Here is a 13,365-nt window from a genome sequence, read left to right on the forward strand (position 1 = left end):
CTAACTTGTAAATAATTACATTAATGGTAAATGGCCTAAATATATCATTTAAAAGACAGAGCTTAGTAGAGTGGGTTTTAAAAAATGACCTTACTATATACTTTCTACAGAAACTCACTTAAAATATAATGATATAGGCAGGCTGAAAGTAAAAGGATAGCGAAAGTTATATCATGCAAACGTTAATCAAGAGCAAGCCAACATGGCTATATAGGTATCTAAGAAAGTAGACTTCAGAACAAAGAAAACTATCAGAGACAGAGAGGGACATTATATAACGATGAAAAGAGTCAACCAATCAAGGAATAGCAATCCTAAATGTCTAAACACCAAAGAGAGCTGCCAAAATATGTGAAGAAAAAATTGATAGACATGAAAATAGAAAGAGATAAATCCACAATTATAATTGGAGGGGACTTCCCTGGTGGTCCAGCGGGTAAGACTCTGCACTCCCATTGCATGGGGCCCGGGTTCAATCCCTGGTTAGGGAACTAGATCCCACATGCCGCAACTAAAATAAAGATCCCACGTGCCACAACTAAAGATCCCATGTGCCACAACTAAGACCTGGTGGAGCCAAAATAAATAAATATTAAAAAAAATTGTAATTGGAGAATTCAACACCCGTCTCTTAACAACAGGTAGAACAACTACCAGAAAATCAGCAAGGATATAAAAGAACTCAAAAGAGTCATCAACCAGCAGATCTAATCAACATTTATAGGACACTCCACCTGACAAAAATAGTATCTTGCAAGATGTTGCTACTGAGGGAAACTGGGAAAAGGGAACAAGGTATCTCTTTGTATTATTTGTTACAATGGCATATGAATCTAAAATTTTCTCAAAAATTAAAAAGTTTAATTAAAAAAAGGAATATCTGGGCTACCCTGGTGGCGCAGTGGTTGAGAGTCCACCTGCTGATGCAGGGGACACGGGTTCGTGCCCTGGTCCAGGAAGATCCCACATGCCGCGGAGCGGCTGGGCCCGTGAGCCATGGCCGCTGACCCTGCGCGTCCGGAGCCTGTGCTTCGCAACGGGAGAGGCCATAGCAGTGAGAGGCCCGCGTACCGCAAAAAAAAAAAAAAAAAAAAAAAAAAAAACACAGGGATATTTTAATATGGATGTGGTATTAAGTGACACAGAAGAATTGTTCATTTTTTTTAGTGTGACAATGGCATTGTAGTTATGTAAGAAATTGCCTGTTATAACACACACACTGAAATATGTTGGCATAAATAGTATCTCCAGCACAACATTGAATAAAAGGGGTAAGAGCCGATATCATTGACTGGTTACCAATCTTACGGGGAAAGTTTTTTCACTATTAAATATAATGTCAGCTATATGTTTTTTGTATATGCCCTTTATCAGTTTGAGGAAATTTCCTTTTCTTCTTAGTTTTTTTCTTTTTTTCCCCCCTCCTTCTTCATGAATAGGTATTGAATTTTGTTAAATGCTTTTTTTGCATCAATTGCGATCATGATATGGGTTTTATTTTTTGGTCAGTACAGTAAATTATATTGATTGATTTTCAAATATAAAGCCCACTGTATTCCTGGGATGAAATTCACTGAGAAGTGATGTATTATCCTTTTTATATATCACTGTATTCGCTTGGTCAAAGGTTTTTATATGTAGGTTCATGAAGATCAACGGGGTGTAGTTTTTGCTGAGTCATACCGTAATTGTATATTTAACTTTATAAAAACTCAGTTATCTGTTTAAAAGTTATCTTTATTATCTGTCAGATAATTGTTTCAGGTGGAAAGTATTCTTTGAGTTTCCATTTTGAATGTGTTTGGACTAAACAAACAATAAACTACTGACGTCTGCAGTAAAATAATAATAATACTTTCCACCTGAAACTCACTTATCTGAGAAAAAGTCTTTTATATTCATCCTCGCGTTTACCATTTCCAGCACTCTTCACTTTTTGTGTGTGTAAATCCAACTTTTCTTCCGTCTAAAGAATTTTTTTAAATATCTGCTATAGTGAAAGCTGGCTACTATGAATTCTCCCCAACCTTTGTCTGAACGAAGTCCTTGCTTTCCTTTTTGAAAGGTGTTTTCGCTTGGGTATAGGATTCGAGGCTGACAGTTCTTTTCTTTCAATACTTCAGTACTGACGCGGGCTGGAGCCTTTGGCAAGTCCCAACGAGAGAACCACAGATCCGACCTCTGGGGCCTGCAAGGTGGCGGGACACCCCTGAGGGCACCACCCCTGGGCCAAGACATCATTTTAGGACCTTAGGAAAGCCCCCTCTGGAAGAACACGTGGACCCCAGGACAGCTCAGGAGCCAAGCCGAGAGAGGTGGGGAGCCGCGGGCGTGGGGGGCGGGGGCGCCGCGCAGCCTTTCGCAGTACTTCCCTTGCCCCGCCCCTCCGCGCGCTCCGCCCCCAACGCCGGTGGGCGGGACCCGACCCCCTCCTTAAAGCGGTGGCCCACCGCGCGCGGCGGCTAGTGCTACGCTCGGCTGAGTTCCAGCGGGCTATTGCAGGCCCCCCCGCCGTCGCAGTGTCCCGGCTGCTGTCGCCCCTGCAGGCAGCCTCTGGCCCCCCGGGCCGCCCAGGCACCGTGCTGGGCGCCATGGAGATGGGGCGGCCGTGCCCCTCTTCCGGGAGCGCGGCCACGCCGATATAGACACGGCCCTAGCGTACGTCCGAGAGCATCCTGGGCGGCCTGGGGCTCCGGCTGGGCGGTGGCGACAGCAGAGGTAATTCCTGGCACCCAGACTCCGTCCCCCTTACCTCCCCCGAGCCATGCACCGGCCAAGGTCAGGACCGACAGCTTCGCCCTCCTGCCGGGGCGCCGACCTCCACTGGCCACCCCGCAGCTCTGTGAACACCCCGCTCCTCAGGCCCCGTGCACATCTAGCCCCGGACAGCCGGACAGTGCTTTGTCTTGACTCTTTCCCTCTCCTTTTCCCTCCCCTCAGCAACGTCCCAACCCTGGTCTAGCCTGGAACGACTTGGCTAGCCCCTCTCGGGGGGACTGAAAACGGACTCTGGCGCTGTGCAGCCCCTGCCTCCTTCCCCTTCCCCGCAGGTGCCGGGTGCGGTCCTGATCTGCAGGAATCCTGCCCTTATGGCCCTGGCACTTCCTGGCATAGTCCCAGATCAGGCTTCGGAACCGGCGGGGATCTGCTTCCTCGTTGCTCTGGGCTGTAGACTGCTCCGTGGAGCTCGGGGTGCGCCGATCAGTTGGCAGTGCCTCCCGCTTCACCAGGGTGGCCGCGCCTGGGAACCGCAGGAGCTATAGGCAGTAGCTGTGATGGGAGAGTGGGGGTAGTATGGTGTCTAACTGCCCTCTCTGTGCCAGCCTCCGTCCAAGGCCATAGAAGGGAAATTGACACTAACCCACTCCAGGGAACTCAGAGTCTAGAGATGGGAGGGGACACTGAAGAACACTAGGAAAACGGAACGTCAGACCTTGAAGAACTGCTAGTTTTCCAGGGGGAGTAAGAGGAGAAGGGGCATTCCCGGCTGCGCGGGTGGGCAGTGAGTGTGCAAAGGCAATGAGATCTGGCAGTGCTGAGGGTTTTGGAACAGGCAGACCTAGCTAAGTGGAGGGTTTGTGTATGGGGGTAGGGGGACATCTGTCATCAGTCTGCTGCCACCTGAAATGTTTATAACGTGCCTCACAGGGACACAGTGCGGGCTCAGCCATGTCAGCTGTCACTGTTAGTAGTAGTACCATTAGCACCATGTACCATCTTTTACTTTGAGGTCCTCAGAGTGAAATGATTCACAGCACAGATCTGAAACAAAACAAGAACATGCATGCATCTCATATGCTATCTAGATCACCTGACTGCCTCTCTGTGACAACTCTGGTCTTCTTTTTTTTTTTTTAATTTAAATTTCTATTGAAGTCTAGTTGATTTACAATGTTGTGTTAGTTTCAGGTGTACAGCAAAGTGATTTAGTTATACATATATATGTATAACTAAATATGTATATACATATTCTTTTTCAGATTCCTTTCCATTACAGGTTATTACAAGATATTGAGTATAGTTCCCTGTGCTATACAGTAGGTCCTTGCTGGTTATCTATTTTATATATATTAGTGTGTATATGTTAATCTGAAGCTCCTAATTTATCCCAACCCCTTCCCCCTTTGGTAACCATAAGTTTGTTTTTGGTCTGTGAGTCTATTTCTGTTTTTTGTCTTTTTGTTTGTTAGTTTGTTTTTTGCGGTACGCGGGCCTCTCACTGTTGTGGCCTCTTCCGTTGCGGAGCACAGGCTCCGGACGCGCAGGCTCAGCGGCCATGGCTCACGGGCCCAGCCGCTCTGCGGCATGTGGGATCTTCCCGGACCGGGGCACGAACCCATGTCCCCTGCATCGGCAGGTGGATTCTCAACCACTGCGCCACCAGGGAAGCCCCGGGCTTTCTCTAGTTGCGGCGAGCGGGGGCTACTCTTCGTCGCGGTGCGCGGGCTTCTCATTGCAGTGGCTTCTCTTGTTGCAGAGCTCGGGCTCTAGGTGCGCAGGCTTCAGTAGTTGTGGCACGTGGGTTCAGTAGTTGTGGTGCGTGGGCTCAGCAGCTGTGGCTCACGGGCTCTAGAGCACAGGCTCAGTAGTTGTGGCACACGGGCTTAGTTGCTCCACAGCATGTGGGATCTTCCCGGACCAGGGCTTGAACCCGTGTCCCCTGCATTGGCAGGTGGCTTCTTAACCACTGCGCCACCAGGGAAGCCCCCACCTGGGATTCTTAATGGGGGTGGGGAGAAAAGTATTTGGTTAACTCACTCCTGACTCACACAGGCGGCACAACACCAGCCTTTTCTCAATGGGTTATTTCTCTGATGGAAATATCTTGCCTTTCCTTCCCTGGGGCCCCAGTTGAGGCCTCTTGCTCTCTTTCCTGAATTCTTGCCGCAGCCTCGCCATTTGCCCTGTTTCCAGACCTGTCCCTGAGGTTTTTGTGTGTGCTTCATTCAGAGTCATCTTTCAAAACTGCAAAGCTGACAACTTAGCTCGCTGGCTGAAAAGTGTTCAGAGTCTCCCTGTGGCCCCCTGAAGTCAGATTCTAAGGGGTGCACTCAGGGCCCTTTGTATCCATCTGGTCTGTGGCCCCTTCTCTTGCCTTGTGTGCCCCGTGGACCTGGTGTTCTAGATCCATAGGGTCGCAGGCATGGCTCCTCACACGCCAGGTTCTTGCCTCTGGGCGGCCTCTGGCTGGCCCTGGAGATTCAGATTCTAAGAAAGCCTTCCCTGAACTCCCAGGGCTCCTCTCCCACCTTGCGCTTATCCTGGCCTCACTTACTCTGTAGTGGCCCCTTAGACTGTGCGTCCTTGATGGCAGGGATCCACTGCTGGCCTTCCTCATCCAGCCCTTAGCGCCAGGCGTGGCACACCCAGTTGTCTGGTAAATAGTCATCGTAATAACATTAGCAGCTCATAATGAGCAAATCTATCAAAGTTCTGATCAATCCTTGGGGCCTCCCGACAAGATATCACTCTCAATTTACAGTTGAGGGGATTGAGGCTCAGAGAGTTTAAATAACTTGGTTAGGGTCACAGAGCTCGAATTGGCAGAGCTGGGGTGTGAACCCAGGTCTGTCTCTTAACCATTACACTAGATCCTCTCCAGCGTTTGGTAAACTGACTTGGACTTCCATTTCTCTCCTCCCAAAGTGAAAATCACCACCAAGGCCAATCCAGTGGGTGAAAAGTCTCTGAAGCCTGACAGCCTCCGGTCCCAGCTGGAGACGTCACTGAAGTGGATGCAGTGCCCCCGAGTGGACCTCTTTTACCTGTACCTGCCGGACCACGGCACCCCCATGGAAGAGACACTGCGTGCCTGCCACCAGCTGCACCAGGAGGTGAGGGCGGCCCCCCAGCTCCTCTGCTTGGCCTGTCGTTGCCCAGGAGAGTGGAGGCTCCAGGGCTGTCCCAGAGCAGAGCTGGGGACAGACCCCACTCCCAGGGTCCCCAGCCGGTCTCTCCTTCCTGGTGTTCTGGGCTGCAGTGGGTTCTGACCTTGGCCTCTCCCCCGCAGGGCAAGTTTGTGGAGCTTGGCCTCTCCAACTATGCCGCCTGGGAAGTGGCCGAGATCTGTACCCTATGCAAGAGCAATAACTGGATCCTGCCCACCGTGTACCAGGTGAGGCCAGGGCTGCGGAGGCCTCTGTCTCCTGGGTGCCTGCTGATGCCGGGTCCTCGTGGCTCCCCCCTCCCTGTGCCCTCTCCATACCAGCCATTCCCCTGCTCTACAGGATGGTGGCTCCCGGGTACCCTCAGCCTGGCAAACAGGCGCCTGCTCTCTCCGGCTCTGGCTCCCCTTCCTGCCTGCTTCTCGCTCTGCAGTCAGCCTGGAACACTCCTCCCTGCTCTCCCTGGAAGGAGTGCCCAGGTCTCGCTTAGATGCCTCTTCCTCTGGAAGCCTTTCCTGGCAGCCCAGAGGAGCCTGAGATCTCAGGTCCTCCTTTCCTCCTCATTCATTCAGCAAATGTTTATGCACCTACTTGCTGCCAGGCACTGGTCACAGAACTTACTAGTGTACTACAATTGTCTCTTTTGTTGAATATGTTAACACTCTACCTCACTATTAAATCTCTGAGCACAGCAGCTTTGTCCTTTGGCTTGTGGATGGAAATCCAGTATCCAGGCCATAGGTGGTGCTCAGAAATGTTGGCTGAAGGGATGAATTTTCCTTGGGCGTGAGCCCTCTCCACCAGCACCACTAAGTGTCTGCCTGATTGTTAAGGTCTGAACTGAGGTTCTCCACAGGAAAATCTGGGGTCCCATGCGCCCTCTCCAGCTGGCCCTTCTGCCTGCAGGGCATGTACAACGCCACCACCCAGCAAGTGGAGACAGAGCTCTTCCCCTGCCTCAGGACTGAGGTTCTACGCCTAAAACCCTTTGGCTGGTATGGGGTGTGGGCTGCTGTGGGGACGGGCTCACCCCGGGTGGAAGGGTCTTCCTGGCCGTGTTTCTGCCTGTTCCTGACCCTGGGGATGCCTGGTCCCAGACCTGGGAAGCAGGGAGGGGTTTGACAGGAGGCTGGGCTGGGTCCTCCATCCCTCCTGGGTTCCCCCACCATCACCCCCACTTCCAGTCCAGAGCAGCCTCTGGGAGCAGTGCCAGGGGATCTGATTACAGCCTTCCCGCAGGGGGCCTGCTGACCGGCAAGTACAAGGATGGGGACAAGGATGGGTAACAACCTGTGGGCCGTTTCTTTGGGACCAATTGGGCAGAGATCTACAGGAATCGGCGAGCTGGGCATGGGCTGCGTCAGGGTGGGAAGTGGCATGGGTCCCCTTAGTCTGCAATGGGGAGTCCCTGGGGCTGCTTTCTTGGTGGCCAGGACCTCCCCCTGTGCTCAGACCTTTGCCCCTGGATCCCTACCAGCTTTACTGAGAAATTTACCCCTAAAATTTCGCCAATGTCTCTGGGGAGTGATTGGGGGCCTGGATTGGGAATGCGTAGAGCTCTGGACCTTCCACCAGGTGTGTGAGGCTATGTCTTTTCCCTGGGAAGAGCCTACTCCCCTGCCCACAGCGGGAGAAGAAACCTTGGATTGGAACTTGGGATTCCTGGGGCTTGATGCTGGCCTGTCACCTGGGGTAACTGAGTAAGTTTTGTAAACTCTTGGCAATAACACTGTCATCAATGTCTAAAGTTATAGTTGAACATCTGTTGGGACTAGCCTTCTTCCCTTCCTTTTTTTCATTTTTGCAAGTTTGAAAAAGTTATCAAAGTAATACACGCCCACAGCTAGAAGCAAGCCCTTTGCCAGTCGCACTCCTCCAAGGTGATGCTTTTTTTGTGTGTTTGTTTGTTTGTTTGTTTTTGGAAGGTGATGCTTTTTAACTCCTAGTTTTCCTTCCCTCTGGTATTTACTGTGAGATCTCTGATGCATATACTTTACTGCTGTTCCTTAATATATCAAATTTAGACATTATCTGTGGACTGCTGGAAAGTTCCTAACCTTTCAAGATTTATGGAAGCTGAGTCTCCAAGGCTCCAATGCTAGTTTTGTTGAAATGGCCCAGGACTTTAAAAAATTAATTAATTAATTTTTGACTGCAGTGGGTCTTCGTTGCTGCACATGGGCTTTCTCTAGTTGCAGCGAGCGGGGGCTACTCTTTTTTGCGGTGCGCGGGCTTATCATCGCGGTGGCTTCTCTTGTTGCAGAGTGCTGGCTCTAGGTGCACAGGCTCAGTAGTTGTGGCACGTGGGCTCAGTCGTTGTGGCTCATAGGCTCTAGAGTGCAGGCTTAGTAGTTGTGGCACACAGGCTTAGCTGCTCCGCAGCATGAGGGATCTTCCTGGACCAGGGATCAAACCCGTGTCCCCTACATTGGCAGGCAGATTCTTAACCACTGCACCACCAGGGAAGTCCCCTGCCAGGGTTTCTGATTGCCTGGCCAGGTTTAGGAGCCATCGCCCTAAGCAGGGTCTCTCAAGGAGTTCGTCACACCACCAGCACTTAGGCCTCACCCCTGGAGGATCTTGGTTGATAGTTTTCACCTTCTCTGCTCTACTTAGTTGACAGAGCACTGCAGGTCCATTATCTCCTTTACATTTTGCACTCACCACGTGGGGCTGGCTCAGGGTGTTTCCTCACTGAGCAGGTAAGTGAAGGCAGGTGACTGAGCCAAGGCCAGAGCTGGGACTGGAGCCAGGACTTGTCCTGTCTGTGACCCGGGGCACAAAGGTGTGGTGCCGTGGACACTCCTGGTTCCCGATTTGGGGAGTTGTATCGTTCGCATCCGGTGAGCATGTTCAATGCAAGGATCCTTGCCCACTGCATCCCCGCTGCTCCTACCACTGGGTTGAAATCACCGGTGAGGGGCCCAGAAATCCACATGCACTCTGCTGCTCAGGGAAACAAAACCTCCATTTGAGATGTTGGTCCCTCAGTGCCTCAGGGACCAGTGACCTGCAGGAATCCCAGCGTCCTGACCCGTGCCACCCTCTCCACTCACCCAGCTTCTGGAAGCACTACTTCGAGGCTGTTGCCTTGGTGGGGAAGGCCTGCAGGCCGCATATGGCCCCAGTGCCCCCAGCATGACCTCGGCCGTCCTCCGGTGGAGGTACCACCACTCCCAGCTCCAGGTAGGGAGGAGGAAGTGAAAGAGAGGGCTGCGTGATTATTTCATGATTTCTGGATTACTCCTTTACCTTTTCTGAAATGTCTCCATGGCCCAGGTCTTTTGGGTGGTATTCCTGTTCTTAGAGTTTATAAGTGTCACATTACAAACACTACTGGCCCTAGTAAGTATAATTATCCCAACTTTATGTGAGTAAACTGGCTCAGAGGCCACTTCACCTAACTGTGGGTACATGAGATAGGGCAGAAGCTATGTGTGATGCTGAAACCTACATTTTTTCAGCATTAGCATTTATCTGTCTCTGGCTGCCTGCTCTGCAGAGGCCAACTCTGTGTCCCTGGCAGGGCTGCCCTCTCCCTGCCATCCCGCTTTCCCAACTTCTTCCAACTTGGGCATCACATACTAATGGTGCCTCTTTCTTGAGCCCCTGTTAAGTGCTAGGCCTGAAGCAAACTTTATGAAATTTTAGGGAATTCCCTGGTGGTCCAGTGGTTAGGACTCTGCGTTTCCACTGCAGGGGGCATGGATTCAATCCCTGGTTAGGGAACCAAGATCCAGCATGCTGCAAGGCACGGCCAAAAACAAAACTCCCACAACCACCCTGCAAAGTAAAGGAAGCCTGAAGCTTAGGGAGGTCACACGACTAACCCAAGCCCTCCCAGCTGCCGAGCAGCAGAGGGGAACTCGGGTCTGCCTGCGTGCGTCTAGGGAAGCAGGGCTGTAGAGCTGTTCGAAGGCAATGTTAAGTTCTGTGCGGAATAATATAGGGTATAGACTTTAGATTGCAGGTCTTGGCAGGCGCAGGGTGGAGGGGGTGTGTGTGACTGGAGTCACTGTGGCGCGCTAGCGTGTTGACGTCTGGCCGTCTCCCCTTGCAGGGCGTTCAGGGGGACGCAGTCATCCTGGGCATGTCCAGCTTGGAGCAGCTAGAACAGAACTTGGTGGCCGCTGAGGGAGAGCCCCTGGAGCCGGCCGTCATGCAGGCCTTTGATCAGGCCTGGCACCTGTCTGCCCATGTATGTCTGAACTACCTACACCAGGCCTAGTCCTGACTTGGGGTGGCAGAGGACACACTCCATCTATCACCTCTTTTATTCTCTCAACCAGTCAGTTCTGACTTTAAGCCACTTTATGTAGCTAGTTCTTTCCTCACAGTCCCAGTTCACAAACTGTCTCCTATGTTCTTGTTAATACTCCCAGTTGCCTTCATCATGTAAAAAGCCCAGGGCCTCAGGCGTTTCCTGTCTGAGTAAAGAGGCACTAACCTGGCTGGAGCCCAGGCCCACAGTGAATCTGTTTCCTCTGCAGCCTGCAGGCTGTTTCTGGTCCTCCCACAGGCTTGGTGAGAAGGGGGCAGGAGTAGGGATTAGTCTTCAAAGGGCAGAGGCGGTGGGAGGGTCTCCCAGCCTCCTGCCCTGAACCCAGTGTGACCTCTCAACATCGGGGCTGCAGGTGGCCCTCATGCTTCTACACGCGACAGAAAAAAAGAGGGCCATACACCCTGAGGTAGATTTTCTCCCGTTCAGAATTACCTCATTAAATACTTATAAACAGAACAATCTGGGCAAAAACCTACCACCTGGAGCCACCACCCAGAAGACTGAAACCTCCCAGGATGCAGTGGAATGTTTTTTACATTCATTCAGTTTCGGCAGTGGCTTTACGTTTGCTTTAGCCAACACCTCCTGTCTCCTGGTCATCCACAAGTTTCTCAGCCCTGGTTTTGGGGGTTGTGGGTGGGAAAGAGAATAGAGAGTAGGGGTAGGAGGGCGGCAGGCAGGGTGCCTATTTTCCTCAAACAAATCCCAGTTTCAAGCCAGGGGCGCCGAGGGCCAGAGGAAAGGAGAAGGCGGTTCCTCTTGTGCTCCCAGGGCCGCCGGCCAGTGGTCACACAGGAGCCAGTGCTGGAAACTGGCCTGAGGTGAACGAAGAATCCTGGGGGTCCAAACCAAAGCCCAAACTCAAGGGTTTTTTCCTAGGAAAGTCCCTTTTGGAGGAGACACCCTGTGACAAAGTTTCATTATTTATAGGATAGCCTGTCCCTGTCACCCTCCCTTGTGTGCGCCCACAGCAAAATACACGGCTGCCCCCCCGAGAGGGCTGCGGCAGTCTCATGCCGTCCAGCCCAGACTGGAGCAGGCCCGGAGGTCCCGTCCCAAGTGCACGTCAGCTGTCGTCGTCTTCCTCTGATTCTACTTCCGATTCGGGCGCACTCTCTGGCAAGTCATCTCCCATCTGCTGGAACCTTCCGGACTCCGCGTCCCACACGTACTTGATGGTCACCTTGAATTCGGCCATTTCATACCTGAAAAGCTTCTGCAAGAGGCGAAGGGACCCAAAGGTCAGGAGGAGCGAGTGGGGTCAGGGGAGTCTGCGGCCCCTCCCGCCGCAGCTGCGGACGCCCGGGGCGGAGGGAACTCACCAGGACACGGGCCTGCTCCGGGGTCAGCACATCGCCCTCCTTGCACACCTCGTAGTCGGACAGCAGGGTCACCACACCTACAGAGAAGGGGGCCCCCAGGCAGTTACTCTGGCACAGAGGCCTGTGCAGGGCCAGAGGAACCGGGCCGGCCCCCTGCCCCCAGGCTTCCAGCAGCACCGGGGCAGGGGTTCATCAGTGAGCATTCAGCCGCCCAGGAGGGTTTTTGGGGGGCAGTGACTCCTCCTTCCTTCCTTGCCCTGTAACTGCTGTATTCTAGCTGTAACTTACTGTCCACATTCACCCCAGCTGTCAGGCGGGCGCTGTTAGTCCTGTTTTCACATGAGAAAATGGAGGCCGGTAGAAATTGGGGGTGAGGGGGGAGTTGTCTGGCTTGGAAACCTGCGCTCTCGGCCGCTCGGCTGTGACCTTTCAGCTCTGGGGACGCCCCTGTACCTTTCTTGAGGGCCGTGGGCAGGCCCAGCTGCCTCAGCTGTGGCTCCATGGAGTGCGGGAACTGCTCCAGGGGCCCCGGGTCCAGGCTCACGGTGAAAGTGGCTTTGTTCCCAGCTCGAGCGTAGTCCATCTCCGTGTATTTCGTGAACCACCTGAGGGGAAAGAGAAGTGGCAGGAGGGCAGGTTTCCGCCTGGGCCTCGCCTCACCGCCCTTCCTCCTCGGCTCAGCCTGGAGCTCCGAGCCCGGGAGAACAGAGACTCCGTAACGGGATTCCAGGAACCAGGAACCAGGTTTTACTCGGTGCCTCTACTGTACAAAGTCCTGGGCTATTCCCTCCCCGGAGACCTCGCCAACCTTTCCCTTCTCACCGCTCCTCCAGGGCACTTACTCGTTCACTTCCTCCTTAGTGCGATTGGTGAAAAGGAGACCAACTTCACCCCTCAACTTCTTGCTGACCTACAGAACCAAAGTGGGGTGGGGTCGGTCACATTAGAGCAGCGGTTCTCAACTGGGGACCGTTTTGCCGGCCCCGCCCCCTCATCTGGCAACACGTGGAGACATTTTTGGTCACAGCTGGAGGGGGGCAGCACTACTCTCTGGGTCTGGAGGTTAAAGGGGAACCGAGCTTTAAGCCCACCCCGGGCCGCCAGATGGCTGCAGTGCGCATCATGTGACAGCAGCGGAGAAGGCAGCCTGGCCTCGGCCCCTCCCTGTGAGGGCCAGAGACTCACCTGATGCAGATTGTCTTTGTACTCGTCAGATGGGCTTCGACCCAGGGCCACCATCATCACTTTGTTTTTGCCAAAGAACATCCTACAGAGAAAAAGAGGGGTCTGTGAATGAAGCGCCCCGCCCTGCCCTCACTTCAGTGCAAACCAGCTTCAGTCCCCGGAGCCCGAGCCAAGGCCCACGCTGTTTTGTAGCAGAAGGTGTGGCCAGAGGCTCCACTCTTCCACGCAGCCCTGCTCACTTTGTCGCCAGCCCAGCGTCCCTCTCATTATTTTCCTGCACAGACCCTGAAACTCACATTCTGTCTCAGCCCACTGTGAGTGCGTCTGGATATGTGGAAGGGGCCTGTTTAATGGTCTGAACCAGAACGGGTGGGATGTTCCTTAAGGGACCAGACCCCAGGGTTCAGGGAGCCCCTTCTCCTGGAGAGGTCACTGCTCAACACGCCCCCCACCCCCCCAAGGCGAGACAAACTTTAACAGTTAAAAAGCACCCTTCAGGGCTTCCCTGGTGGCACAGTGGTTGAGAGTCCGCCTGCCGATGCAGGAGACGCGGGTTCGTGCCCCGGTCTGGGAAGATCCCACATGCCGTGGAGCGGCTGGGCCCGTAAGCCATGGCTGCTGAGCCTGTGCGTCCGGAGCCTGTGCTCCGCAACGGGAGAGGCCACAACAGTGAGAGGCCCGCGTACAGAAA

General features: G+C 53.1%; 1 protein-coding gene and 1 pseudogene across 1 annotated transcript in view; one reads left to right on the forward strand and one right to left on the reverse strand.

Moving 5' to 3' along the window:
• Positions 1-1,482: 1,482 nt before the first annotated feature.
• Positions 1,483-10,113, forward strand: LOC112402806 (aflatoxin B1 aldehyde reductase member 3-like; annotated as a pseudogene).
• Positions 10,114-10,574: 461 nt separating this feature from the next.
• MRTO4 (MRT4 homolog, ribosome maturation factor) overlaps positions 10,575-13,365 on the reverse strand; it is a 6,183-nt gene continuing 3,392 nt past the window's right edge. Inside the window, exons 4-8 of the mRNA XM_024749884.1 lie at positions 12,675-12,756; positions 12,332-12,399; positions 11,943-12,094; positions 11,490-11,566; positions 10,575-11,383 (exon numbers count right to left, since the gene is read on the reverse strand). Of these exons, the coding sequence (XP_024605652.1) occupies positions 11,234-11,383; positions 11,490-11,566; positions 11,943-12,094; positions 12,332-12,399; positions 12,675-12,756 (529 nt within the window). The 3' untranslated portion in view covers positions 10,575-11,233. The remainder of the gene's footprint in view (positions 11,384-11,489; positions 11,567-11,942; positions 12,095-12,331; positions 12,400-12,674; positions 12,757-13,365) is intronic.

The sequence above is a fragment of the Neophocaena asiaeorientalis genome, unplaced genomic scaffold (genome assembly GCF_003031525.2).
Source record: "Neophocaena asiaeorientalis asiaeorientalis breed wild unplaced genomic scaffold, Neophocaena_asiaeorientalis_V1.1 scaffold275, whole genome shotgun sequence".
Classification (NCBI taxonomy): Eukaryota; Metazoa; Chordata; class Mammalia; order Artiodactyla; family Phocoenidae; genus Neophocaena; species Neophocaena asiaeorientalis.